The sequence below is a fragment of the Podarcis melisellensis genome (genome assembly GCF_964234715.1).
Source record: "Podarcis melisellensis genome assembly, chromosome: 6".
Taxonomy (NCBI): Eukaryota; Metazoa; Chordata; class Lepidosauria; order Squamata; family Lacertidae; genus Podarcis; species Podarcis melisellensis.
In genome coordinates, this window is record NC_138538.1 from 58,622,404 (window position 1) to 58,648,980 (window position 26,577).

Genomic DNA, 26,577 nt, shown 5'->3' on the forward strand with positions numbered 1-26,577 from the left:
TCATTTCGGTGGCAATTAAAAAAAAAGATGCAATTTTAATTTCTCTTCAGAAAGAAAGGAGAATGTCTGGATAGGGATGTAGATAGCTTTTAACTTTTCACCAGTTTCAGATTCTCTTTATCATTCCCAGCCTCAGTGCCCCTGCTCCAGTTTTCACCTCTTGTTATTGCCAGGTTGAAACTTGCCAGGTTAAAAAAGCATGGCAGATCAGCTTCTTCTGGTTAAAATATTTGGAGGTGATCCAGGCACCTGATGTCATTCTTAAAAAACCTCATTGACAAAATGTAGCTTGGCCCAATTCAGAGGTGGGAAGCCTTCTACAGCCTGGGGGACGCAGGCCACCTTGGCTTTCGCTTCATGAAGACCCAAGTGAGCCTGAGCTTCCACAGCCATTGCCCACCATGAACCACCATGAGCAGGATTGGTTGCAACAACAGCAGATATGCTTGAGATAATATTTTATTCTCTTGTTAATTATTTGTATTTTATATTTCCTTTAGTCATGTTTTATTTTGAAATGTTTAAGGAATTTTTCTTTTCATTTTTGGTAACTTTGCTGTGTTAAATGCGCATTCCGTGGTTGTAATTCTCCTTTGTCATTTTCTTTATTTGGAAATCTTTCCTGCTAATTTTGTTGCTTTGAATGTATACTTTACGTTTGACTTTCTTCAGTAATGTTTTATTCTGGATTGTTTCATTCGGATTTTATGTTTTAATGTATTATATACTGTACTTTGATGTTAGCCTCCCTGAGCCCAGTTTGGCCGGGGAGGGTGGGATATAAATATAATAATAATAATAATAATAATAATAATAATAATAATAATAACAACAACAACAACAACAACAATAATAAAATATTTTAATTTATTGTGAGATTATTATTATTTCCTTAAAAAATATAAAGTGTTATAGAAATGAAATGAAAAGTTATAAAAATAAAAATATATATATTTCCCTTCTCCACAAGCTTCTGGGGACCACATGCAGCTGGTGGGCATGGCCAGAGGAAAAAGAAGGTGGAACAATGACTAAATTTGTTTCTGCAAGCATTCTCACACCCCACGCCATCCTCTGTGATAGCTCAGTTGGTAGAGTATGAGACTCTCAGTCTCAGGATTGTGGGTTCAAGCCCCACATTGGGCAAAATATTCCTTCATTTCGGGGGGTTGGATGATCCTTATGGTCCCTTCCAAGTCTACAATTCTATGATTCTATTATTCTTATCCAGGGAAGCAAGAGGGATTGTCAGAGTTGAAGGACATGTTCCAGCCAGGCAAAAGCACTGGAGGATGGTGTGTAGCAGGGCCAGTAAAGCGTGTGGCTGGGGCCAGATAGAGAGGTGTGCAGGGCCACATTTAGCCACCCAGGCCTGAGGTCCCCCACCCCAAGTTCTTCAGGTGCTCCTGAATGTCAGCATCTTTGGTGCATTTGTACATGTGGCATTTCTGGGTGCAATTGGGACTTCCTCCAATTCAGCCTGCCCAAACTGGCCTCTCCACCAGTTGCATTTGTATTGTTGAGGCTTCCTTATCTCAGCCTCCATCATCAACTACAGGTGGTTGCATTCAGCTTAGTGACCTGGGCTAATATTTAACCATTTAAAACAACAACAACAGGTTTCGGCTTGTTTTCCTGTTGTAGCATTCCATCTAGTGAACCGGGACACTTCTTCCTTTGGGACTGCTAGTTCGGCTTTTGAAACCCATACCTGCATTAGCAGAAGATCAGGAGCAGAAGATGGTGTTCTGCAAACAGTGCTCTGTGGAATTCTTAATCTCCACCTGGACAGCCACCAGAACAGAGATCAGTTCAATATCTCATCTGAAGGTCATCACCTTTAACAGTTGCTGCTCTCCCGTGTCCATTCCTTCACTATTGCACTATGTCAATTTGTTTCTTGCTGTGGCCTTAAAGGCATCTTCCTTCGCATTGAAATCTACTGATTTCTGGTATGTCTTGGATACTCAAGAAGAGGCCCCGAGACCCCAATATACTCCTAAGATACAGTGCACTGGCAGACTATTTGTCCATCCAGCTTAGTGTTGCTCACTACAGGCCTTTACGGTGCTTTCCAGATAATGTGGGACTCTTCATTCCCATTATCCCTCACCAATGACTAATACATGTTGAGACTGATGGGGTCCACAACAGTTAGAGGAAACTACATTGGTGCATTTGGACTGCCAGCAGTTCTCCTAGTATCTTCAGAATGCAAAGCATATGCTCTTGTCACTGAACCAGGGGTGCCAACTTAAATAAAATATTGAGGAGGCCCAGGTAAGCCCAATGTCACATAACTGATCACAAGATGCAGCACACATGCACACTATTTGAATGGCAAAGCCCATCTATTGGGGGGGCTCAGTCCTCTCAAATATTTTATTGGAGGGGGGCGAAGGGACCTCAGCCCCTAGGAGTTGGCTCCTATGCACTGAGCTAAGGTTTTCCCCACCCTATTCATGGCTACCAGGACCAGCTCAAGGCACAGGCATAGCCAGGGGGCAGCTGTGCCCCCCATCAAGTAAAACAATAGAAATACTTAATTAACTGACCAATCATGTGGGTTCTGCCCCCCCCCCAAGTCCTGCCCTCCCTAACAAAAATCCTGGCTACATCCATGGCTCAAGGCCTCTTCTTTCTCAGGGAAGCTTTGTGCTATCGCAATCATTGATCAATGACTACAGTACCAAATTATTACTTTGCTCACCCCCAGATTTAACACCGCAGGTAGAATGTTTGTTTCACCAGTTTTCAATGGTGAAACAAACCATTTCACCATACAGGACTGCCACTCGCATATTCAAATGTTGAATGAATCCATCAAACGTCGCATGTATATGTGTGAACCAACCTTCAGTTATCAAACTGGGGTATATCTCAACGTGCCTGTGAGAACACAGGATGAGGTGTGCATCAGGTGAACAACCGGCTCCCATTCTCCCATACTGCAGCACTCTTCACCCTACTGTCGTTCCTTGACCAGCCTAGAGGTTGAGACTCTACGTTGAACGGTGTGAAACTTCTGCTTGCCTGGGGACTATTTCTCACACCCCTCACTAAAGAAGCTGCCCCTCACTAAAGAAGGTTCCTGCTTGGTGATGGTTTGATGCTTTATTGATCAGCTTATTATTCAACAAAAAGCCCTTGCTAATAAGTAAAGCACAAAATCCTGTCCATTGGGCTCGTTGAAAAATGTGGAGGAACCGACCAGGGCAAGTGAATATTTTTAGATGTTACTATTTCAGGTCAGAGCTTCTGCTTTGGAGGAGAAGCATAACTTGAGAGGGCTGATTTCAACACATTGGAAAACATTGCTTGGGAGGGTCACTTGGACATGACAGGAAAACATCTGCACAATTTGGGGGAGGGTGCAAAGGGCAGTCCTCCTTGATGCAGCTGTGTTTCTGAGTGAAGAGCAACTTAGGAGCCACCTTGCTATGAGATACCCTTTGGTGGCATATTTGAGACACTGTTAAAGGGGAGCAGATAATTGTTTAGTGTGTGTGTGTGTGTGTGTGTGTGTGTGTGTGTGAGAGAGAGAGAGAGAGAGAGAGAGAGAGAGAGAGAGAGAGAGAGAGATGGGGGGGGGGATATTTTGATTTTCCAGTCACAAGTGACAAAACCTTTGGTTTTCCTGATTTTGCAACTGATGGGAAGTGATCCCTGAGTGGCCAGCTCCTTACCTCTCACCCTTCCTCTTAAGCAGCATTTCTCAAAGTGGGTGATACCACCTCCTGGGGGGACACTGGAATGATTCACGGTGGCAGTAGTAACCTCCACTGCAACTGGAGGGACATTGAATAAAAATAAGAGGGGTGGAAGCATAAATAAAGAAAGAAGAGAAGACAAATAAACAACTCAAATTTGTCTGCAGCTTTCTGTTTGTTTGCTTAAAGAAGGTAGATCTCCAGGGGGTGCTGAGTATTCCCCCCCAAAAAGGGGGCCAGTAGGCCAAATAAGTTTGAGAATCTCTGTAAGCATACCCTTCCCCTAGTATAATTCTCAGTGCTTTTAGCAGTTTACTGCAAAATGCTCAAGAATCGCTACATGAAAGGAGAAGGCATTGCATCCATTTCAAATGCCTGAAGCCACTTGCTCACCTGTTGGTGGCCCTAAGCAGCAACTTGAAATAACATCAACAGCCCTGTTTTCCAGTGACTCCTTGGTATCCATTCTTAATAGGAAATTAAACTTATTTTGCTTTGGAGAATGTAACGACAAGATCTTAAGGCCATATCTCAGAACAGGTCAAAAGTGAGAGCGATACGGCAGTACTTTAACACTGGAATTTGAGCACAACTGCTTTGTACATAGAGCTACCTCTTATCATACTTTTCTGTCTGGGTAAAGAGATTCTCTCTCTCTCTCTCTCTCTCTCTCTCTCTCACACACACACACACACACACACACACACACATCAAAAAAAGAGAAATCATTTTGGAGGAAACCTCTGCTTTGGCAGATAGCTGCAGCGCAACTTAGTTATCAGCATGTTGGGTTGAGCTAAGCTGATTTTTTTTGGCTCCCAGTTGTCAGTGAGTTCAGTGCTGATGCTTGGAAATCAATCAAAAGGACAAACTGGATCCGGTTGCTTTTCTCCACTCCCACCCCCACCAAAAGGATGTCAGACCTGTTATTTCAGTTTAGTTAAAGACAGAACACAGAATCAACATCCTCCAGAGAAGATGCATTGAAATCAGTTGGCTTGTTATCTTCTCTTACTCTCCCAGGAGCACGGACATGTCTCCTAGGCATCTTGGATTCTTAGCCTAGAGCAGTTAGGACTTGCTCTCAAGATGAGAACCATTCATAGCAGTCTGCAAAAATGCTGACCCACACTGACTTCTCCATGTGGCATTGGCCTGCACACAGCTGCCCTCAGCATGTGGTGTTTGTGGCTGGAAGGGTGTTCAAATAAGTCCCTGGTTAGAACCTTCCTGTTGCTTTATTTAAGCTTCAGAATGCTATTGTGTAGAGGTTAAAAAAAGGGAAGGCACTGTAGTAGTTCTGTGGTGATGGGAGGAAACCCTGAAGCATTTGCTCTAAAAAAAAATACCAGACGTACGGTTGATTGAGTAAACATACCAGGAAGAAAAGTGGACAGCTTGACCGAAGCAGGAGGGTCAAGAGGCAACCAGGAGTCAATCTGCAAGCTGTGTGCATGTCTTTTCAAGAGCAAAGGTGGAAGGGTAAAACCAGAGTCACCCTGCTCCCCATCTCCTCCTGTTCATGGGTATGTGTTATGGGTTGCTCCAGACTATTTTGTGGTAGGGATCCAAGTGCACACCTGGAGCAGTTAAAGCCAATTAAATTATTATTATTTTTTAGAAGACATCTGAAGGCAGTCCTGTTTAGGGAAGCTTTTAATAGCTGATGAATTCGTGTATTTTAATGTTTTGTTGGAAGCCGCCCAGAGTGGCTGGGGAAACCCAGCCAGATGGGCGGGGTATAAATAATAAATTATTATTATTAAATTAGTATTATAAAGGGCTCTGTCAACCTCATGCAACAAATCCATGTTGAAGAAGAATCAGACTTTTTGCAGTTTGAAGTGCACTGGGGAAATGCATCAAAAAGTGTGACATGAACAAATGGCTAACAGGAAGCCATTTGGTATCTGAAGAAGTGTGCATGCACACGAAAGCTCATACCAAGAACTAACTTAGTTGGTCTTTAAGGTGCTACTGGAAGGAATTTTTTTGTTTTGACTATGGCAGACCAACACGGCTACCTATCTGTAACAGGAAGATGTATGAATGCCCCACAAGTGAATGCAGGACAAATGTTTGTTGTTGTATAACTGCCCTGCAAGCAAACTCAGCTACACATAAGTGTTGTGCAAACCAGTTAGGAAGGATGCTCAATAAACATGTCATCTGGAGGAGCCCCCTGCCTTTATCCCATTCCTTCTTTAAAGAGTAGGGGGAAGATGTACCTTTGGTATTCAGCCATTTAAAAATTCACATAGTAAATACATACCATGTACATTTCAGTGTCACAATGGGTAGAGCAGAGGTTCCTTGCATGAGCCAAGGGAGTGGCTTGACTTTGAGAGCTCTGCATTTCTGCACGTAGGAACGAATTGGCCCTAGACAAAAAGTGCCAGAGAGCTCTTGAAAGCAATTAAGGGTGTGCTAGGCATACTTTGAAAAGATATTTAACAGGCATTCATGCCAAACACCAGGGCTATTTTTATAGGTAGCAGGCTTTGTTTGTGTGTGTGGTTTTTTTTTTTACAGGTAACTTTGAAATGAAGGTGTGCCTCAAGTCAACCGCAACCTAAGTGAGGCCTCATTGCAGTGGCTGAGCTGTCTTCGAAAACAATGCCACCCTTTAAGGTGTTGTGAACTTGGAGCTCGTCAAATTCTTCTGGTGAGGACAGAGAAAGGTAATGAGTGTTTCCCAAAGGCAGAAAAGATTACGCATACAACTTGGAGACTATAGGAGAATGAATCTATGGGGCTTGAGGAGAACTAAAAGCAACTGCAAAAGATATCCTTAGGCCTATTGAGTGGCAGGGTACATTAACCTAGGACCTTGGTTGGGTTTATGAATATACATAAGACTGTCTTCTAAAGAGACAAACCAAGCTTTCCTAGCTTAATGAAAAGGTCTCTGACTTCATGTTGTCTTGTTTTGAAACCCATTTTCAGTTGTTTCTGTACTGTTTTTAAAAACTATTTTAGCTGGGTTTTTATTAGCTTCTTTCAAGGGGTTTAAGCCAACCAGAAGTGCCCAGGAGCAAACCTGAGTGTCTATATGCAAGGTATGTGCACTACCACCTACCCATACCCTCCAACATTTTCCCAGTGAAAATAGGGATGTCCTGTTCCATAATAATAATTTTACTATTTATACCCTGCCCATCTGACTGGGTTGTCCCAGTCACTCTGGGTGGCTTCCAACATATATAACAAACATAATAAAACATTAAACAACTTCCCTATACAGGGCTGTCTTCAGACGACTCAGGAGTTGGATAACTCCATACCCTCCAACATTTCTTCTTTAAAAAAAGGGATGTCCTAAGCTAAGGAAAAGCGAGACATTCTAGGATGAAATTAGAAACCAGGATAGCTTCTGTAAATCAGTGACTGTCCCTGGAAAACAGGGACACTTGGAGGGTCTGCATCCCTTGAAGCCTCATTGTGCCGATTCCCACTAGCACAAGTATTTAGTTGAATCCAGCCCTCTGTGTGAACTCGTTGTGAAAAAGTTTAGAACTGTGGCATCAGTAATATGTCCTCCCCCCCCCCCAATTAATAAATATATAACCAGTGGCGTAGCGTGGGGGGTGCAGGGGGGGCCGGCCGCACCGGGCACAACATCTGGGGGTTAGGGGGCGCAAATCCACGGGTTAGGGGGCACAAATTACTTGCCTTGCCCCGGGTGCTGACAACCCACGCTACGCCACTGTATATAACTTATTGATTTGCCAACTCTCTTATTCCATACAATAGTGCTCTGTTAATAAAACTTTCCATCACTTTGAGAAATTCTGTTTCTGGTGTAAAAAACCTTTCCTAGTTTGTATGTCTTAAAACCTTTCCTCGTTTGTATTAAAACAATTATGGGTGGAAAACATGTATGGCAGCAAAGAAAACAAAACAAAAAACACCCTCCACACACACACGCCCAACCACACCACATTTAGAAATATCTGAACTTTTTATAGGCTTCTGAAGGCAATTCTCAAAACAAAGAGGAAACAGGCAAGGGCACATTCTGCCTTGGGGCTCTCTTCCCTACCCCCTTATTGGCAGTGCAGAGGACTCTGTGCTGATATCTTCCCAGACACTCATTCCTTGATCAGATTGACCTGAAGTGATAGGGACCCAGCTTCCTATTTCAGGCTCCAGGTACCAACAGTGTGCATGTAATACATCACAACACACTGTTTTGTTGTTGTACATTTGGTTTATTTTGTATATTTGGTTGATTTCTCAGAAAGCAAAGGCCACAATTCAGCACAGTGTACTGTGGGCTTTCAAGTGAGAGATGTTGTTCATTCCTAGGCACACTTTCTTATAAATACATCCCACTATGTTCAGTGGAGCTTGTTCTCAGGAAAGTATGGTTAGGATTGCAGCCTTGGGCTTAAACTACATACATGTGTATGTGTGTTAGGATCAGGATTTTGCCTTTCCACCCAGGAGCTCAAAGCAGCATCCTCATAACAACCTTGTTAGTTAGTTAGTTAGTTAGTTAGGTAGGTAAGTACTTACCTTAATTAAAGAAGAAAAACACACACAGCTGCACTAAAGGACTGGTGGAAATCTCGCCTCTTTCATTCACACAGTGGGCATAGGTTTAGGCCAGAGATAGGGAACCTGTGGCTGTCCAGATGTTGTTGGAATCCACCTCTCATCAACCCCAGCCAGCATCGGATGAGGGGAACTGGATTCCAATAACATCTGGAGGACCACAGTTTCATTACCCCTGCCTGAGACAAAGGCTCTCTTTGCTTGAGAATCTCATCTCTAGTGTGAGAATAGTAATGGTCACATAAATGAACACATACTGAATCCTACCCACTTTGATCCAAGGTCTGAGGGATGGATTTTTCCGCTCCTAGCTTTGCCGATTGCCTTTTAACTGAAAATGCCGTGTAGGGATCCTTCAATCTTCTTGCCTTCAAAGCATATTTACTGCCACTGAACTACAGGACCTCCCCTCAATTTTTTGTTACTGAGTTTTCATTAGTTTTACTACAATAATTTATGTAGACCACTTGGAACACTCTATTAATGAAAAGGTAGAAAGGTCTGATAATATAGTTTATTTTCCATTTTAATTGATTTGTTGTATTTTAGATTGTGGTGATCTGCTCTGAGATCGCTTCTGATGAGGGTCGGACATCGGTCTCTAGATAGATAAATAATGATGATGATGATACAAGTAATGACAAGTAATTATCATTACTGTATTAATGTGAAGAGATTATATTCTTAGCATTATTCAGGTGGTCGCTGCATGAGTTTTTGCCAAAACTTGCTTGGAATTTATCTTGCAGTGTGGGTGATGGGAGAATATTGCTGCTTTAATCACAAGGCAGTTGTTTGGCAGTAAGCAGCTGTTTAACAGCAAATCACTCTGGCAGCCAAACAGCTGATCAACAGTGACAGCAGCACCAGCACCATTTATTCCTCAAGCTGAAGGAAAGTTCAGACCTAAGACTGGAGCAATGTTTGTGCAGTAAGGGACCATAGGCAGGCATCTGGATTCAAAGCAGCTGCTCTGCTCCTGCTTAAATATGTTATTGGTTCCAATACTCTGAGTAATATTAGGTTTCATTTTTAAAGTTTCCTACCTGGACGCAGGTGGCGCTGTGAGTTAAACCACAGAGCCCAGGGCTTGCCGATCAGAAGGTCAGCAGTTCGAATCCCTGTGACGGGGTGAGCTCCCATTGCTCGGTCCCTGCTCCTGCCAACCTAGCAGTTCGAAAGCACGTCAGAGTGCAAGTAGATAAATAGGTACCGCTCTGACGGGAAGGTAAACGGCGTTTCCGTGCGCTGCTCTGGTTCACCAGAAGTAGCTTAGTCATGCTGGCCACATGACCCGGAAGCTGTATGCCGGCTCCTTCGGCCAATAAAGCAAGATGAGTGCTGCAACCCCAGAGTCGGCCACGACTGGACCTAATGGTCAGGGGTCCCTTTATCTTTTACCTGGATGTAGAGCCTGTTGTGTCCATACTCCTGTTTTCTTCCAATTTCAGTTCCTGAATCTAATGACAACACTCAGGTTCCAACAAAATACATAGTCACCATGTGCTTATTTGCAAAATGGTCCCTAGCTGCCAGCTAGAACAGTGACTCCTTAAAAAAAAAAGTTCAATTCCAGACATTCGGAAATGGATGTATAAAATGCATATGCTTTACTTAAATGTGTGGCTTCTGTTCATTATCAGTTCTGACTGATTGTTGACTGTCATTGCAGACATCTGATTGTTTCATGAAATGATGGTTAGTTAATGAATGTAAAAATAAGCATCAAATATGGGTGACAGAGAACAAAACAGCAAGGATGGGAAGAAGCACAAAAAATCCTGCCTGGGCAGCCCTGCCCTCATTGTGGAGATATGCAGTGTCACTTTAAACGTTCAACATCAGGCAGAAGCTGAATCCAGACACGCCAGAGAGGCAGTGTGGTGTAGTGGTTAGAGTGTTGGATTAAGACCTGGGAGACCAGGGCTTAGCCATGAGGTTCACTGGGTGACCTTAGGCCAGCCATTGGCTCTCAGCCTAACCTACCTCACAGGGTTGTTGTGGGGATAAAATGCAGAGGTGGAGAACTATACATGCCACCTCGAGCTCCATAGAGGAAAGGTGGGATAAAAATGCAATAAATAAATAAATGTCACTGCTGCCACAACTTTCGAGGTGGGGGTAATGGTTAAGTGCAACATAGTATATCTAGCAGATTTATCCATTTCTTCAAATATATACCTTTAAAGGAACCTTTCTCACTCTGTTGGTTTCAATTCTGGCTGTTAAATCTCTACGTTACTTCATTCCACAAGCGAGGGGCTACAACCGAAAAGGCCATCCTGGTGGTGCCATATCCTGAAGAATTCCCTCTGGTGGTAACCAGGGTGTCATGAACTGGGAGGAGAAGGAAAATCCCAGCAAGGGGTGTCACTGGGATTGGGAATGGGGAAGCTGAGGTTGGTGTAGGAAGTACTCACTGGGTGATGGAGAATGGTGAGGGGCTGGAGGTCAATGCACAGGAACCAGATCAGCAGGACCCATTACCAGAGCCAGAAGGGCCCCTGTCTCCACAAACAAGGCAGACTGAAGCGTAGGGAGCAGCAGAAGAGACTCTCTAGGTAGGAGGCTGGGGCAGGCAATAACCCACAGCCCAGCTCCCTAGCTGGCCAGGCTCACTATGTGATTCCTCAGCTGGAGCAGGCTCAGAACAGGTGAGGATCACATGCCTCGTTAAGCCCAGATGCTGCAATCAGCATGTAGAATACAAAGATGGAAGCAGAGCTGAGGTGCTGTGTCTGCTCAACTGTCCATGTTGAGGGACTTGGGTGCTTCAGAGCCTCTATGGGATTGTGCTTCGGGTTTGGCCTGTATCCTCACTCCTGGACTTCAGATTTGGCGACTTGGACTGACCCTGAACTTCAGTTTCTGACCTTTGGACTCTGCGCTTCATGTGTGTGGATTGGCCCTCGGACTTTCAACTTTGGACACGGCACACTGACTTGCTGCCAGGTAGGCCAGGGTTTCAGGACACAGGCAGGGCCTTTTCTAGTTTGTGGAACAATTTCTGGAGCATTGAAATGAGTTCACCCAGGCCTATTCTGGTCACTGATACCAATGCCATTTTGAATTGTCTGGTTACTGTGGATGTTGCTGTTTCAACTGCATTTCTTAGGTTTTAATGGACTGGTTTTATTGTCAAATGTTAACAACGCACTCTGGGGTTTTTAAAAGGGTGGTATAAAAATGTTTCAAATAAATAAGGTAAACGCCAGTGCCCGGTTATGGTGGCCTCTGATAAAAATCACGTCTTGAGTGGCTGATGGAACAGAGCCATCATGTGGAAATTTCCACTGATATGCTGCAAGTGTAAACAGAACAGCCCATGTGCTTCAGTGCTGGCTTTCACATCATGTCCAGATGGCAGCTGCCTACATTCCTGGTTAAAGCGAAAATTACAAAACAAAATAAGGAGTTGCCTTGTGCTAGCTTAGCCAGCCTGGTGCTTTCTGGTTGTTTTGGACTACAACTCCCATCAGCAGCAGTGCATTCTGGGACTGGTGGGAGCCCTAGACCAGGCACCCCCCAAACAACCCTCCAGATGTTTTGAGACTACAATTCCCAATATCCCTGACCACTGGCTCAGTTAGCTAGGGATGATGGGAGTTGTAGTCCCAAAACAGCTGGAGGGCCGAGTTTGCCTATGCCTGCCCTTAAGAGCACCAGGTTGGCCAAGACTTTCTTGTACTGGGACTAACCCATAGTCCCCCTAGCCTACTATCATCCATTCTAATGACAATGGTTCTCCCTAACCCAGAACCAATATTGAGATGTGGCATTGAACTAGAGTCAGGGGGACATCGTTTCAGATCCCCACTCAGCACTGGAGCTTTCTGGATGACTTTGGATGTGCTATTCTTTGCTAGCGTAATCTACACTGCAGGGCTGCTGTTTAGAATAAAGCAAGGTGTGCCCATACAAATTCTTCCAGGTGGAGTTTATCAAGGATCGGGCATTAGGGACTTTGAAAATATTCATTGCACCATTAAGCTGTGACCACTGTCCCGCTTGGAAACACAAGGGTTGTCTTCTGGAAGAACAGGTGCTTTTCTTTCTAAAACCTGACCACTTTCAGTATGTGAAGGCAACACTATGGACTGCACAGCAAACTAGAAGTCATGTAGCATAATGGGCCAAGGAGAAGTCAGTTTCCTGGAATCTTAGGTAGAAACTCCCTGTAGGATATGAAGGATTTCTCTAGAAAGCACCCCTGGGTGCAGGAGTTGGCTAAAGAAACTCCCTTCGGCAAATACAGTAGGTCTCAAAATATGGAACCACGGAGGGGGGGGGGCGGAGAATAGTCTTTTACTGGAGAAGGTAGAAACCTGCCCCTGATCCTTTCATATATCAGTCTTTGTGCATGGATTGGGTTGGAAGCAAAAGCCTACTTCCCAGCCTAGCGTTCCAAATTTATAGATGTGTATGGGATAAACATTTGGAGCAGTTTTCTGCTTTGGGTTATATAATAGCAATACAGGCATCTAAGTATTGTGGACTTTGAGAGCTAGATTGAAAAGCAATTCAGATGTGTGATAACTAAATACAAAATACTTTCTGACTGATAGGGACTGTACAGTTGACATTAAGCCAGAATGGTGTACAACTATCACGGGATCCCAGTGGCATTTTTCTCAATGCCTGCTTACAGTTCCACTTGTCTGATGTGCTACTTAACATTTTATTTATAAAACGAGGATTACCTGTCTTCTTCGGATGATTATTAGACACGTTGCTGTGTTGACTGACTGGCTGTGTTGGGTTCACACGAGACACCTACATTTTAGGGGGCTCTTGCCACATGGCTACCCCATGTAAAGTACTTAATTTCATGTGCATTCATTAGTTCTGTGCTGTTTCCATGTTAACAATGTTGTTTCAGGCCACTCAAATTCCTATACAATGATGCTAAAGGTGGGATTTTTAAATGTCTGGTCTAATCTCACCTATCCCACTGGCTTTAAAATGGAATCGGACAAATTTCATTGAGGATAAAGCTATCCATGACTAATACTTTTTGGCTTAGCCCCGGCCTGGTGGAACGCTATCTCACAAGGGACCAGGGGCCTGCAGGATTTGACATCCTTCCACAGGGCCTGCAAGACAGAGCTGTTCTGTCAGGCATTTGGTCGGGGTTCAGTCTGATTCTTCTTTCTGTACAAGAACAAGCATTAAAGAGGCCTCCTAGCCTGCTCACAGGTCCTTTATAAGACCAGTGGTAACAGTTGGCCTTAGAGAATATTTTGAGATGTATTTTAATTGATTGCCTGTTCTTATGTTCTTTGTATACTGTGTTAGTTTTTCTGTAAGACCAATTGTAGTTGTTAACAGTCAACAGGTTTTCCACACCTATCATCCAATCACCCATTCTTACCACCCTTCTGAGTAGTACCCCTCCCCATCCTCTCACTATATAGAAGGGTCTGGTGACTTCTGTTCCAGTGTATCTGAAGAGGTGTGCGTGCACATGAAAGCTCATACCAATAACTAACTTAGTTAGTCTCTAAGGTGCTACTGGAAGGATTTTTTTTATTTTGTTTCGACTACGGCAGACCAACATGGCTACCTACCCGTAATTAGTTTTATGATGTTAGCCGCCCTGAGCCTGACTCCAGCTGGGGAGGATGGAGTACAAATAAAAATTATTATTACTAACCACTCTTTATTTAAGCTATACTAACCATTGGGATGCGGGTGGCGCTGTGGGTTAAACCACAGAGCCTAGGACTTGCCGATCACAAGGTCGGCGATTCGAATCCCTGCGACAGGGTGAGCTCCTGTTGCTTGGTCCCTGCTCCTGCCAACCTAGCAGTTTGAAAGCATGTCAAAGTGCAAGTAGATAAATAGGTACTGCTCCAGTGGGAAGGTACCATATTTTTCGTCCCATAGGACGCACCGGCCCATAAGGCGCACCTAGTTTTTTGGGGGGGAAATAAAGGGGGGGAAATTATTTTGCCCCCAGAACAGGCAGCTCTCCGCAAGCCGTGGGAGCCCAGCACCAGGCTCCCACGGCTTGCGGAGAGCTGCGCAAAGCCTGGAGAGTGAGAGGGGTCAGTGCGCACCGACCCCTCTCGCTCTCCAGGCTTCAGTGAAAGCCTGCATTTGCCCCATAGGACACACACACATTTCCCCTTCATTTTTGGAGGGGGAAAAATGCGTCCTATAGGGCGAAAAATACAGTAAATGGCATTTCCGTGCTCTGCTCTGGTTCGCCAGAAGCGGCTTAGTCATGCTGGCCACACGACCTGGAAGCTGTACGCCGGCTCCCTCGGCCAGTAAAGTGAGATGAGCACCGCAACCCCAGAGTCGGCCACGACTGGACCTAATGGTCAGGGGTCCCTTTACCTTTACTTTAACCATTGCTGGCAGGGTAACTGTGACACAAACAGCTGCAAGGCAGGCAGAAATTCAACCCATAAAGATTTGCAATCACTGCCGGGACTTTATCTACTGGATTTCTGTTCTGTCATACAGTCAAAGTCTTGCTAGAAATAAAGCCCTTCCCTGCCAAACGGGTCTCTCTTGTTCCTGGACTTCAAGACCACTAAGTGGGCTGGCACATTATTAGTTGCTACATTTGGAGACACTCTAGCAATGTTTTTTTTTTTTTTGGCGGGGGTGGTTAGAGAAGATTGTGGTACGTTTAGGAATTCCTTCTTTATATTTGTGTGGAGATTGTTTTTTTCACATGGGTAAGGCTGTTAAAAACCGACTGCAGCAACACTAAGAGTCCAAAAGCCTGCAAAATGGGGGTGTTATGGCAAGAAGATGCTCAACTTCTGGGTGTGCCAAATGTATACAGAGCGGTTCCAGAGCAGCATGAAAGCTTTAGAACGCTCTTTCACAATAGATCTCTGCGGTGAGACTTGCACCTTTTACCTCCCCAGGTAGCTGGACTTATTTTGCTAGCTGGCTCTTGCTAAGTAGCTGCAAAGCCACACCCAGCCATGCTGTGCAACTCCCCTGCTGCCTGCTTCCACATATGGTCAAAATCATCTACCTTCCGGGTTGCCTATGTCAGCAGTATGTACACTCAGCAAAACAGTCTGTGATCCTCCCAGTAACTCTTTGTTTGGTAACTATTGATACAAACGTATACATCTACTTAGCAGTAAGCAAATAATACGCCCCAACATTATACCTGCCAGTATGTACGAGTTGGAAACAGAAAGGCAAAGTCTCTATCCACTATTAATATATTCTATTTCATGCAAGGATGGCAGAATATAGAATCTGAACAAGATCAAACCCACCCACCCCAAAACATTATTGTTTCATTATGCCACTTAGGGGCACTGGGCTCCTAAGAGTAGGAGGAAAATTGCTTCGAACTCTTCAGAACTTTGACAGCAAGCTTCTTTTCTAGCTGTTGCACAACAGGCAGAAATCCATCGGGCGAAGCCTATATGATATAACAAAGTTGATTTGCTCTCCCCCCTCATCCCAATGCTGAAGGCATTGCAGAATTATAGTGGGGATAAAGGTAAAGGGACCCCTGACTGTTAGGTCCAGTTGCGGATGACCCTGGGGTTGTGGCGCTCATCTCGCTTTACTGGCCGAGGGAGCCGGCGTTTGTCCGCAGATAGCTTTCTGGGTCGTGCGACCAGCATGACTAAGCAGCTTCTGGCTAACCAGAGCAGCGCATGGAAACGCCGTTTACCTTCCCGCCGGAGTGGTACCTATTGATCTACTTGCACTTCGACATGCTTTTGAACTGCTAGGTTGGCAGGAGCAGGGACCGAGCAACGGGAGCTCACCCCTTCATGGGGATTTGAACCGCCAACCCTCTGATCAGCAAGCCCGACTCTGTGTTTTAGACCACAGCGCCACCTGTATCCTTATAGTGGGGTTAGAGAGCTGAAAATAATGTGAATAGATTTTACATCTGGCAACCAATGCACTCCTTGGGTTTCGGATAGTACATGGGTAGAGTCTAAAAAGCCCGGGACACAAGTTTTCATGGCCTTCTAGTGACTATGATGGCTCATTTACCAGAAGTAATGTCTTTAGCATTAACTCTGGAAGTGTAAACTCGATCCTGACCAAACTAAGCCTCCTGGTGTATGTTTTGCTCTAAGAGGCTTAGTTTGGTCAGAATTGAATATATACATCCAGAGTTAACGCTATATACATTACTTCTGGTAAATGAGCCATCATAGCCACTATAAGGCCATGAAAACCTGCGTCCCGGGCTTCTTAGACTTGTCCACCGATGTACTATCTGAAACCAAAGAGGCGCATTCGTTGCCAGGTGTTGTTGTTTTTTTCCAGCTCTCCTATCCCACTAGTAGGTTTGAGGTAAACATCATTTATTTCTAAGTGAACCCCTTGTGAGTTACAGATAGCTGTGTTGGTCTGCCATAGTCAAAACAAAAAAAATTCCTTCCAGTAGCACCTTAAAGACCAACTAAGTTAGTTCTTGGTATGAGCTTTCGTGTGCATGCACACTTCTTCAGATACACAACCCTTGTGAGTTGTGATTCATTGAGGAAACTTTTTAAAGAAGATAATTTCGATTTTTGTAGGCCATATTGTTTCAGCTAGAGCTGTCCCCTTTTGTTCTTAAGGACCTTCTATACATTGAACAGCTGACGGACAGGCAAGGATATATTTCTACTTTCAAGGAAGAGTTACACCCATTGAACTTCTGTTTGTCAGGAAGTAAAATCAAACAAATCTTGTCCCCACCTTCTAAAAAACAAAAAAAAGGTTGCAACTCTAATACAGGCCTGGTTGGTTCCATTCATCAGACAGACATAACCTGCTTCTTTTCTTCAGTAGTCAAGAATCGGTTAACTCCCAAGACTCAGTCTCTGGCATTGCTGGAATTATGTTTTAATGGACCAATACCTCTTACCTGCTAATGTCTTGAGTTTTAAAGAGGGGCGGGGGGGTTAATAAGATCAAAAGTAATTGAATTCAAAAAAGCTTTAGAATTTTGAAAGTGTAAGTTACACAGATCAGTATTGAGGAAAGTTAGGAATATAGGAAACTGCCTTTCAGACAAGAGATCTTGTTCACTAGGCTTATGCTGAGATTTAATACAGGACCTATGGCATGCAAGGGATGTTCTCCTCAGCCGAGGTAAAGGTTCTCTTGCAAATCTGAAGAACCTAAGAAAACATTTTGCCTTTTGAGTTTTCTAAGTCCCAAAAAATGCAGTAACACTTGGTCTCAGCTAAATATTTTTGACAGCCCAATCTTATGTTTACTTGGAGAGGTCCTATCACATTTAATGGTACTATTAAGTAATTGTGCATAAAGGTGCATTTTAAGATTACAATCCCATGCTTACTACATAGGATGCCCCATTGTATTAAATGGGACTGCCTTCCAAATAAATGTCTTTAGAATTACACTGAACCTGTGCATTACTCAAATGTCTTGTTAAACAGACTTCATGTACCTAAACATGTTTACTTAGAAACAAGCTCCAAGTTTGAAAACCCTTGCTCTCTAGCAAGTTTCCATAGGACTGCAACTTGGGTGGGACTTGCTTCCAAATAAACCTAGCTAGAGGACACTGTTCTTTGTATTCCCCGGAGAAACAACTGGGACGTGCAGCCTGACCTAAATGTGTTCACTCAGAAGTAAATCCCACTAAGTTAAAACGCAGTTCGATCATAGGATAGCAACCTTAAGATACATTCTTAGGCATATATGTTCAAAAGTAAGTCTCATTCATTTCAGCAGACTGAGGATCACATTAGTCCTCTTTTTGCTGCATATGAAGATCTTCTATTGAAAAACAAAAGAGCAATAATCTTAATGTCTTTCTGCCCAAAATGCAAGTGCATTTTATGGCTCAAAGTTTCAAAACACACCAACCAGTTTAAGTTGCATCCCCACCCCCCACCCCTTTCTGGTGAAACAAAGTCATAAGCGGGAAAAGGAATTCAAATCTGTTGAAAGAGTAATAGAATGACTTTATTGGACAACAGGCATAGCAATAAATACTCATGAACAGAGACTCTTTTAGATAACAAAAACAGGAAGGTGACAAATTGCCAGATGAACGTTCCCTTTTTGAAAACTTTTTCTTGTCTTCAGGCAAAGAATATTTGCTTAACTTGGACACATAAATTGGGAATGACCAGTTACATTTGATAACTCACGGTGCAGAGCAGTGGATGCAACAGACCTCTACTCTTGCCCATCCCATTTTACTTCAGTTAGTTTTTAAAACTATGTCACTAGTTCCTTGTAGACCATACAGACTGCAAGTTCAATTGATCAGACAGGCAGGTTCTATGTTTCTTTCCAACACAGGGGGTCATTTATGTGCCCTCCAGTTAATAGAGGATAGAAGAAAGTCTTATGGCACCTTAAAATCAGGAATGCCAAAAGACATTTTTGTTGTTGCTAAAGCTGCAATCCTGTTATGGATGTAGCTCTGAGAACAAGTCCCACTGGACTCAATGGGACTTACTTCTGAGTAGGCATGGGCAGGTTTGCACTGTTACAGAAGTGTTGGGCTTCCCCCTCCCCCCTTTACAGCACTAGTTAACAATAGTTTAACATCTAACCACAAGTTCATTCTGTATATGCCTGTCTTAATGGTACTAATCAAAGAAAGTGGGTGACTTATTATTGTTTTTTTTAAGAAAACATACCAACCCTTTATGCATTTCTTGTTCAGAACAAAAAAAAAACATTAAAAAAATTATATACTTTATTACAAATGGAAAAAACTCAAAGGTTGCTAAAAAAAAATCTCTTATTTACAAACAATACTGGGCAGAACCCAAATGAACATAAAAATAACTTACAAAGTCATGAAGTAGTTTTATTGACATTAATCAGCTGTCATAAAATAAAAAATATATATGTACATACACAACTCGACTTGAAGGCAGGCAGTATAGTTCAGCTTCTGTTGTTAGCCTCCCACAAACTCCCTCCCCATTTTTATTTGTATTTAAGGAGTACTAGAGAAAGCAAATCTACAGTGTCTACTGCAGTTTAACCTTTAATACTGAATGATCGTTGAATGTTAGGTCCATGCAGGTCTTGGTCAATGTTAAAAGAAAAAGGTAACACAAGGCTTCTTCATGCCTCGTCTGAATAGAACAGCCCTCTTGCGGAGCTGGACTGTCAACTGGTTTGCCACCACCTCAAACCAAAAGGCACACCAGTCTCTCTCCACGCATGCTTTGGGGGAAGAGGGGGGCACTCTCCGGAATCAATGCCTTTCAGCCTTTTCTTCCCGCCCGCCCCCCAAGTGAAGCTTTCCACCTCCCAACTTCCTTCTTTTTTTGCTTAGTTTTGCCCCATCACACAAGTTACTTTCCAGTCTCTTCAAAAAGTTTGCAACTGCTGTGTGAGCATTAGCTGGCACCCACTGTTGACGTGATTCATGACCTTCTGCTTCAGCTGTGCAACCTGCTCTCGCAGCATATTGGCAGTGGATGCCAGCTCCGAGTTCTGGGCTTTCAAAGTTTTGACTTTTTCCTCCAACCTGGCAATGCGCTCCAACTTCCTTTTCCGGCACTTGGAGGCCGCAATTCGGTTTCTCATGCGCTTCCTCTCAGCCTTGATCCTCTCCTGGGATTCCATGTCGATGGGCGACAGGGGAGGAGTCTCCCCGGGCATTTCTGGGACAGTCTGAGGCTCTTCTTTCAGAGCCTGAAGCCGAGGATGCTGCACAGGCATCTGGGGGTTCAGGTGATGTTGCGGAGGGTAGCTCAAGCTGCTAGCATTGTAGCTCGGCGCCGTGTTGAGTGCGTTGGGGTTGAAGTTGCTGAGGTTGGCGTAGACCGGAGGCTCACTGTGCAAGTTGGCACTGAAGCTGTTGTTTCCAGCCATGGAAGAGACGGGGGTCATGCCGGTGTTTGAAGGCTGGGCAGCGGAGGTGACGCTGGGGGGCATGGTGTTCTGGTTGTGCAGCTCCGCCAGCGCCCTGACAAACCCTTCGGCAAACCCTTCTTGCTCGTCGGTGACATTTTTTGGGCAGAGGAACTGGGTTGGGGTCGGCGTGGTGGTGATCAGCCCGTTGCCAGACTGGATGATCAGCCTTTCCAGTTCAGGAGAGGCCAGCTTGAGAAGGCCCACATCTGGGGAAGTCAGGATATCAGCATTCTTGTTCCTCAGGTGGGGCTTCAGGTTACTGGAAGGGTCAGCCAGGTTGAGAGTCATGTTCTGCTTCAGCACCTTGGGGTTATTATATCCATAAGTACCACTCTCTGGCTGCACAAACGTCGTATTGATGGCATCATCGTAGAATGTAGGTTCCATCTTTGCAGTCATAGAATACAGTCCACAAGTTGGTCCTACTTAGGACAAACAAACAAACAAACAAACAAGGAGAGGAAGCTGTGCCACAGCGTACACCACCCTTTCCCCCCTCTAAAAAAAAACTTTTCAAACAGCTTTTCCGAGAGGAGAAGAACCCAGAGAGGTGATGAATTAAAGTCTGGCTTTTTTACCACAAGTCATTGGCTCGCTTGTCCCCGTTTTCCGCCCCCAAACTCCAAAAAGGAGGTCTGGATTTGACAAGCGGAGGCTTCCTCAGCTAAGAACAAGGTTCAGCGCAGTCATCAACAGTGCGGAGCTCCAGAAAAACAACTCGCCCAAATAGAGAGGAATAAAGTTCTTTATCGAAGTGCGGAATTCCCACTCCCGGCCAAGGAATCCCAGGAGTTAAAACGTGGCTTCTTATCGCTCCGAATTGGAGGGGGGGGGATGAAGGTTCGCGAGTCCCACAACTTTGGAAAAGTCCTCCTTTCCCCCCCGCGACTCCTCGATGGCTCCCTCCTCCTCGTGGGAGGGTCCTATGCTGCGCCGGAGTGTTCGCGAGTTTTCAAACACACTTGTTTCGCGTCCTCTCCGCTTTTCCAGTCTCTCTTCCCCACCAACACCGGAGTGGTTCTCAGTCACTGACTCGCCCCGAACGAAGAGTTTTCTTTTTCAGTGGGGGGGGGGGGAAGTTGCTGCAACTTCGGTCGCTCCTCACTTCGGGCTCCGATCCACAAGTTGCGGCGAGAAGTTGCGTCCCCGGACTCCGCGCGACCGGCTCTCCTCCGGGGACCCAGGCTCCGGAAACCTGTCGCTCCGCTGGCGGCGGCGGCGGCGGCCGATCAAACACGTCCGGGCAAGATCCCAGCCAGGCGATCCCAGCCGCGCAGCCCAAGCGAGGCTCTGTCCGCTCGCCCTTCCCTTGGGGAGCAACGGGAGGGTCTCTCGAGCGCTCCGCGTCGCCAACCGGCCCGGTCTCTGCTGGCGCTGCCGCTTTCGCGGGTGTCTTTCCCGGTGCCGCTTTGCTGGGCGCGCTGCCGCTTTAAGCCGCCACCTCCTCCTCCTCCTCCTCTGCCGCGCACTCAGCCCCACTCTGAGCTCTTTCCCAGCGTGGAGCCCAACACTTATCAGCGAGCAGTAACCCACTAAAAATAGCCCATGATGTCACCCCGGGGCCTTCCCATTGGCTGCAGCCGCCTCTCACGCGGGGAGGGGGAGGGAGGGCGGCCGGGCCCAGCCTGTTGCAGAGCAGCCCATCTCCATGGCCACCCCACCCCCTTCAGAAGCTTCCCAGCCCTCTTTCTTTTTTTTCTCTCCTTCTTTGGTTCGCGGGGCATTGTGGGATGAGGTAATGCCTGGGCTCCGGTGCAGGGCATTGTGGGCTGACGTATTGTTTTTGAATATCTGGTTACCCGCTTAAGAGCTCTGGCCGGGTTGGAAGAACCGGGCAGGGATAGATACGCGCGCACGGGGGGGGGGGGGGGAGACGCGGCTGGAGATACCAAGTGGGAAATGTGAGAGGAGGGGGCGCTGGTGATACCAAGTAGGAAGTAGAAGGGGGGACAACGACACGCGCAAAGTTCGAAAGGGGCAACTTTAGGCAAAAGGTAATGGGGTAGAAATAATAATAATCCATCGTTTTCATCATCAAGCGCAGAATTCCAAAGGGGTAACTTTACGCAGAGTGCTGCGGAGGCAATTTCATAAAATATTAATTTATTTATTAATTGATTATCTCTTTCCGTAGGAAATAGGGGCAGTTTGTCCCAGGCTTGATGCCACCTGATTTCAGTGGATTTGGCTGAATAGGATTTCAGTCCTGTCCTAAGTAGCTTTCTGAGAAATCCCTCCCGCCTCTGCCATGCCCGGCAATCGCGTTCTTTAAGGAGGACTCCGGGGCTGCTGCTGTTTCACGGCACATGGATCCGGGGGAGGAGGTGCGATGGGCTGATTCTCACGTGATTTTCCTTCCTCCGCCTCGCCGGGCTCTCCCCCCCCCCTCCGGCGTCCTTCCCCAGCAGCCTAAGAGCTTCCAGGCAGGGGACAAGAGGGAGGCGGCGAGAGAGAAAGAGAGAGGCTGCCTACTTATTTGGAAGTGCATCCCGCTGGCACCGGCTTCCTTCCGAGGAAGCTTGCGCCGGGATCGGGATGTCCTGCGCTCACCGGCTGGAGAGAGGGGCAGTCCCGTGGAACTCGCTGCCTCTTGCTTCTGAGCCCGCACATTAGGCTGGAGGAGATCGGGGTCAGGGGGCTCAAAACCTCGCTTCCTTAACACACCTACCGCCGCTGCCCCGAAGGATCTTTCTCTTTAGCAAACTTCCCGGGATGGGGTGTGGGCACTTTGGGCAGAGCCGGGCCGTCTGCTTTGCCGCTTTACGATCCTCTTGGAGCGCGATGGTCTCCTTCGAGGTGGGGAGGCGGTCCGGTGTGTGTGCTTGTTTTTGAATCAGTGACATTATTTTTTAAAAGGAAAACTCGCGTGCAGCCGAAAAGGCTTCCTTCGTAGCCCACTGGTGCGATAGACCTTTCCGAGAGATCTTAAAAATCTCCGGCTTGTTTGCAATTCCGCCCCGCTCCCTTTACGTTCAAAAATCGTCATGTTTTGGCCAGCTCCCGCCAATAACTTGTTAACACTTTGTCTGCGCGATCCCTGCTAGTTTTCCCTTCACTCCTTTATTTTTCTCCCTCTTTGGTTCAGATCGGTGTGCTTAGTTTCAAATGCTGGGGACAGCGGGAAGAGAAGCGTCGGCTTCAACCCAGTCGTGACGGCGCATGAAAGGTGACTTCACCTGGCCAGTTTTGGCTACCGAGCCACATAGCTTAACCCTTTCTATCCCAGGGTCAGAAGCTGCCTTAAATCTCAGAATACTCTGCAAGCAGACGAAGAATGACGGGGATGTTAACAAAGCAAAAGCAAAACCCACAATAAGCTCCAGAGGCAACTGCAGACACACTTACTTGGGTGCAAGTCCTGTGGAATAGCTTTCCCCATTTCCCTGCCTTTAAATCGTGAATTTTTGACTCCGATGAACTTTAGATTGCTTTTATAGGTTAATTGGCTCTGATTATTTCTCTGTGGGGTTTGACTCAAATGCAGAATTTTTAATGCTGGGGTTTGTTTATTGGTTTTATTGTGTAGTGCTGTAATTTCTTGTTGTACTTTAGTGTTTGATTTATGAACAACCCACAGAACACTGTTGTTGGGTGGCATTTGAACAATATTAATAAAGGCAGTGACACTTACTTCAGAGGAAATGTACATAGGATTGTACTCACAGTCCAACAGATGCTTAATTTATGCATAAGCTACATCAGCATCAAAGGAACTTTTAGGCAAAGGTGCATAGGATTTGGATTCCTGAGGCTTCTTTATTTCATAGCTGATGTTTTAGAAAGCTTAAGTGGCACATTATTGGTAAGAAACTTCTCTGCAACCATGAGAAATGAAAATGTTTTCATTTTAGCTTGGAAGAGATCCTACTAGTCAGGATCTGCAACTAGTGCCCATTTCTGAAACAGAGTCTACCTTCAGCTTGGATGGAGCTGTTAATAACAACACAGCACAATCCTATCCATCTTTACTTGCAAACAAGTTACACTGCTCAGTGGGGTTTACTCTCCTAGAAGTGTGCATAGGTGCGCAAAGTGCCATAGCTCTGTTGTAGAGCAACTGCATTGTAAGCAGAAGGGCCCAGATTCAATCCTGAAACCCAAAATGGTTTTTGACCTTCTAGTGGGACGGTGGACATGATTTTCACTGCTTGACAGCTTCAAGAAAAATGCAGAGACCAAAATCAACCCCTGTATATGGTGTTTATTGACCTGACTAAGGCCTTCAACACTGTAAATCGTACGTAATGCCCTGTGGAATTGGCTCTAAGAATTGGCTGCCCAGATACATTTGTGAACATCCTTTGGCTCCTCCACGATAACATGACAGCAACAATGGCAGATAACAGCGGCTCTCAAAGCAAACCATTTACAGTGGGATACATTTATAAATCACAGTTTCATACAAAAAATAACAAGGTGGTATACAACAACAACCCCAGTCTTATGATAAAAGCATCAGGACACATAATTTGGTTGGCAGAAAATCTCAGGTTTGAAAGACTAGTTTGCATTTGAAGGCATCTACTCCCAAGCACACAAGCATTTCTTTGGGAAGCTTATGTTCTGTGGGATACATTTGCTTGAATGCCCAAGGGTCCCAAGCCTGTAAAACTGGAGGAAAGGGTAAAGGAAGAGTCAAAAGTTCAACTTTGCAAACCTTTCAAAATGGTATGGTTAGCCTGGGCCCATGGGTATAGCAAGGGGGGGCAGCTGCTCCTATCTCCTAAATCAAGCAAGTAAATAAAAATACCTGTGACATAATTGGTCAGTTTGTTAACTTGGTTCTGCCCCCTCCCCTTGAATCCTGGTTATGCCCATGCTTGGGCCTAGCAGTGATGTGAGGTGCAAGTACAGCATTCTGACTGCTGTCCTCAGCAGGCAACCCACACAGCCATGCTTACAAGGAAGAGAGCTGTTCTTTCTCAGCCGCTGCCTTGGAGGCTTGGTGGATGGGAAACAGAACAGGACTAAAGCGACCTGGACTTTTTCAGGATGTCTACCTGGGTGAAGGCCTGGATAGGATCTTTCTCAGTCAATTGCCCAATTGTTCTAGCAATTAGTTCACTTTCTAGCTCCATCTGCAAGTTCTGTTACGTCAACTTTATGAATTTGTTGTTTTTTCCATCCCCCAGCTTCGTCATTAACATGAAGATTCAAACATCTAGTTTGCTATGTAGAAATGGTTACTGATCCTTCAGTTTCTAACTGTACAATGCTGCCATCAATGAAATGGTATCTGTTGGGCTTGTTAGACCTCAGGAGTAAGCTATCCATTTATTCACCACCCACTGCTTTCCTTTTGTAAGCACTTAATGTAACAGAGACAGATTTCCTCTCTCATATACAAATGTGACGTTTAAGGGTTGACTGTGTGACCAAAGCAGGTCATTCCAAGTCTTCTGAGGACAAGATGTAGGCCTGTACCTTTGGCAGATGATATTTCAAAGCATTAATTGTGCTCTTAATTATTTGGAAGCTATGTGGTCAGTTGAAAGTACTGGTCTCTTGCATGCTACTGTGGCAATCTATAGGAGGCAAAAGGTAACACGGCCAAGTAATTCATGTCCAATTAAGGTGTAATACTATCAATCATCATATGGGTGCAGACCTGTTAATCAGTAGTATCCTGTTTGAGACATGTAGGTTTGGGCCAACATGGCTTCTTCTGCAGTGGCTCTTAAGGAGGGCATATAGGAGTCCTGCCCTTAGGCCTATTCCAGCATGCCCCTTCTGTACCCACATATCTCCTAACTGTGGCTTTTGCACATCATCACCCCTTCAATATCTAGCTGAAGAAAGGCATTCACTGAAACAGTGTTGACCCGATACCAGGACCACAGAGCACCATGAGGCAATTGGCTCTGTTGCAACTCCACACCTGATATTATTGTGCTATTGTTTCGGCATATCAAAGGGTGTTATTTCCATGCAAAAGTTGAAAAATGGGACGTGGGGCATGAATGGGATCATGTGCTAATATGGCATGCAGCCATGTACAAGGTTATCGTGTTCTGAAATATCAGGTAGTGTTGGCTTTGGAAAGTCTTGGAAATCTCAGCTTTCCACTCAGCAGATCCCCTCTGTTCCCTTTGCTATAACGCAGGCATAGGTGAACTTGGCCCTCCAGATGTTTTGGGACTACAACTCCCATCATCCCTAGCTAACAGGACCAGTGGTCAGGGATGGTGGGAATTGTAGTCTCAAAACATCTGGAGGGCTGAGTTTGCCTATGCCTGCTATAATACAAAAGTAGTTCGAGGAAAGTAAAATTTAAAGACATAAATATCAAGAAATTGTGGCCTGCTGCCATGCAACTCAGTTTTTTAAAAGCACCATAAAAATCTACATGATTAATCTATTCCTTTAGGTATGTTTTTGCCAATTGCTAAAGAAAATATTCTTTTTATTGAAATGGAGCATAAACTCAGTCTTTTGCAGACGGCCTCCAATTGCATGTCTGAGTAAG

The 26,577-nt window shown here is 45.2% G+C and overlaps 1 protein-coding gene and 1 long non-coding RNA gene across 2 annotated transcripts in view; one reads left to right on the top strand and one right to left on the bottom strand.

The window, feature by feature from the left end:
- LOC309372369 overlaps positions 1–26,577 on the top strand; it is an 84,078-nt gene that overhangs the window by 23,438 nt on the left and 34,063 nt on the right. The window contains exon 3 of the long non-coding RNA XR_014169465.1: positions 1,645–1,810. This is a non-coding gene — a long non-coding RNA (uncharacterized lncRNA). The remainder of the gene's footprint in view (positions 1–1,644; positions 1,811–26,577) is intronic.
- Positions 18,170–21,599, bottom strand: JUN (Jun proto-oncogene, AP-1 transcription factor subunit). The gene has a single exon (XM_081915876.1). It carries the CDS (start codon positions 20,508–20,510, stop codon positions 19,563–19,565), a length of 948 nt encoding a protein of 315 aa, XP_081772002.1. The 5' UTR covers positions 20,511–21,599; the 3' UTR covers positions 18,170–19,562.

Excerpts from the sequence above, each read along its gene's own strand:
- JUN (XM_081915876.1), bottom strand. The coding sequence starts at position 20,510 with ATGACTGCAAAGATGGAACCTACATTCTACGATGATGCCATCAATACG.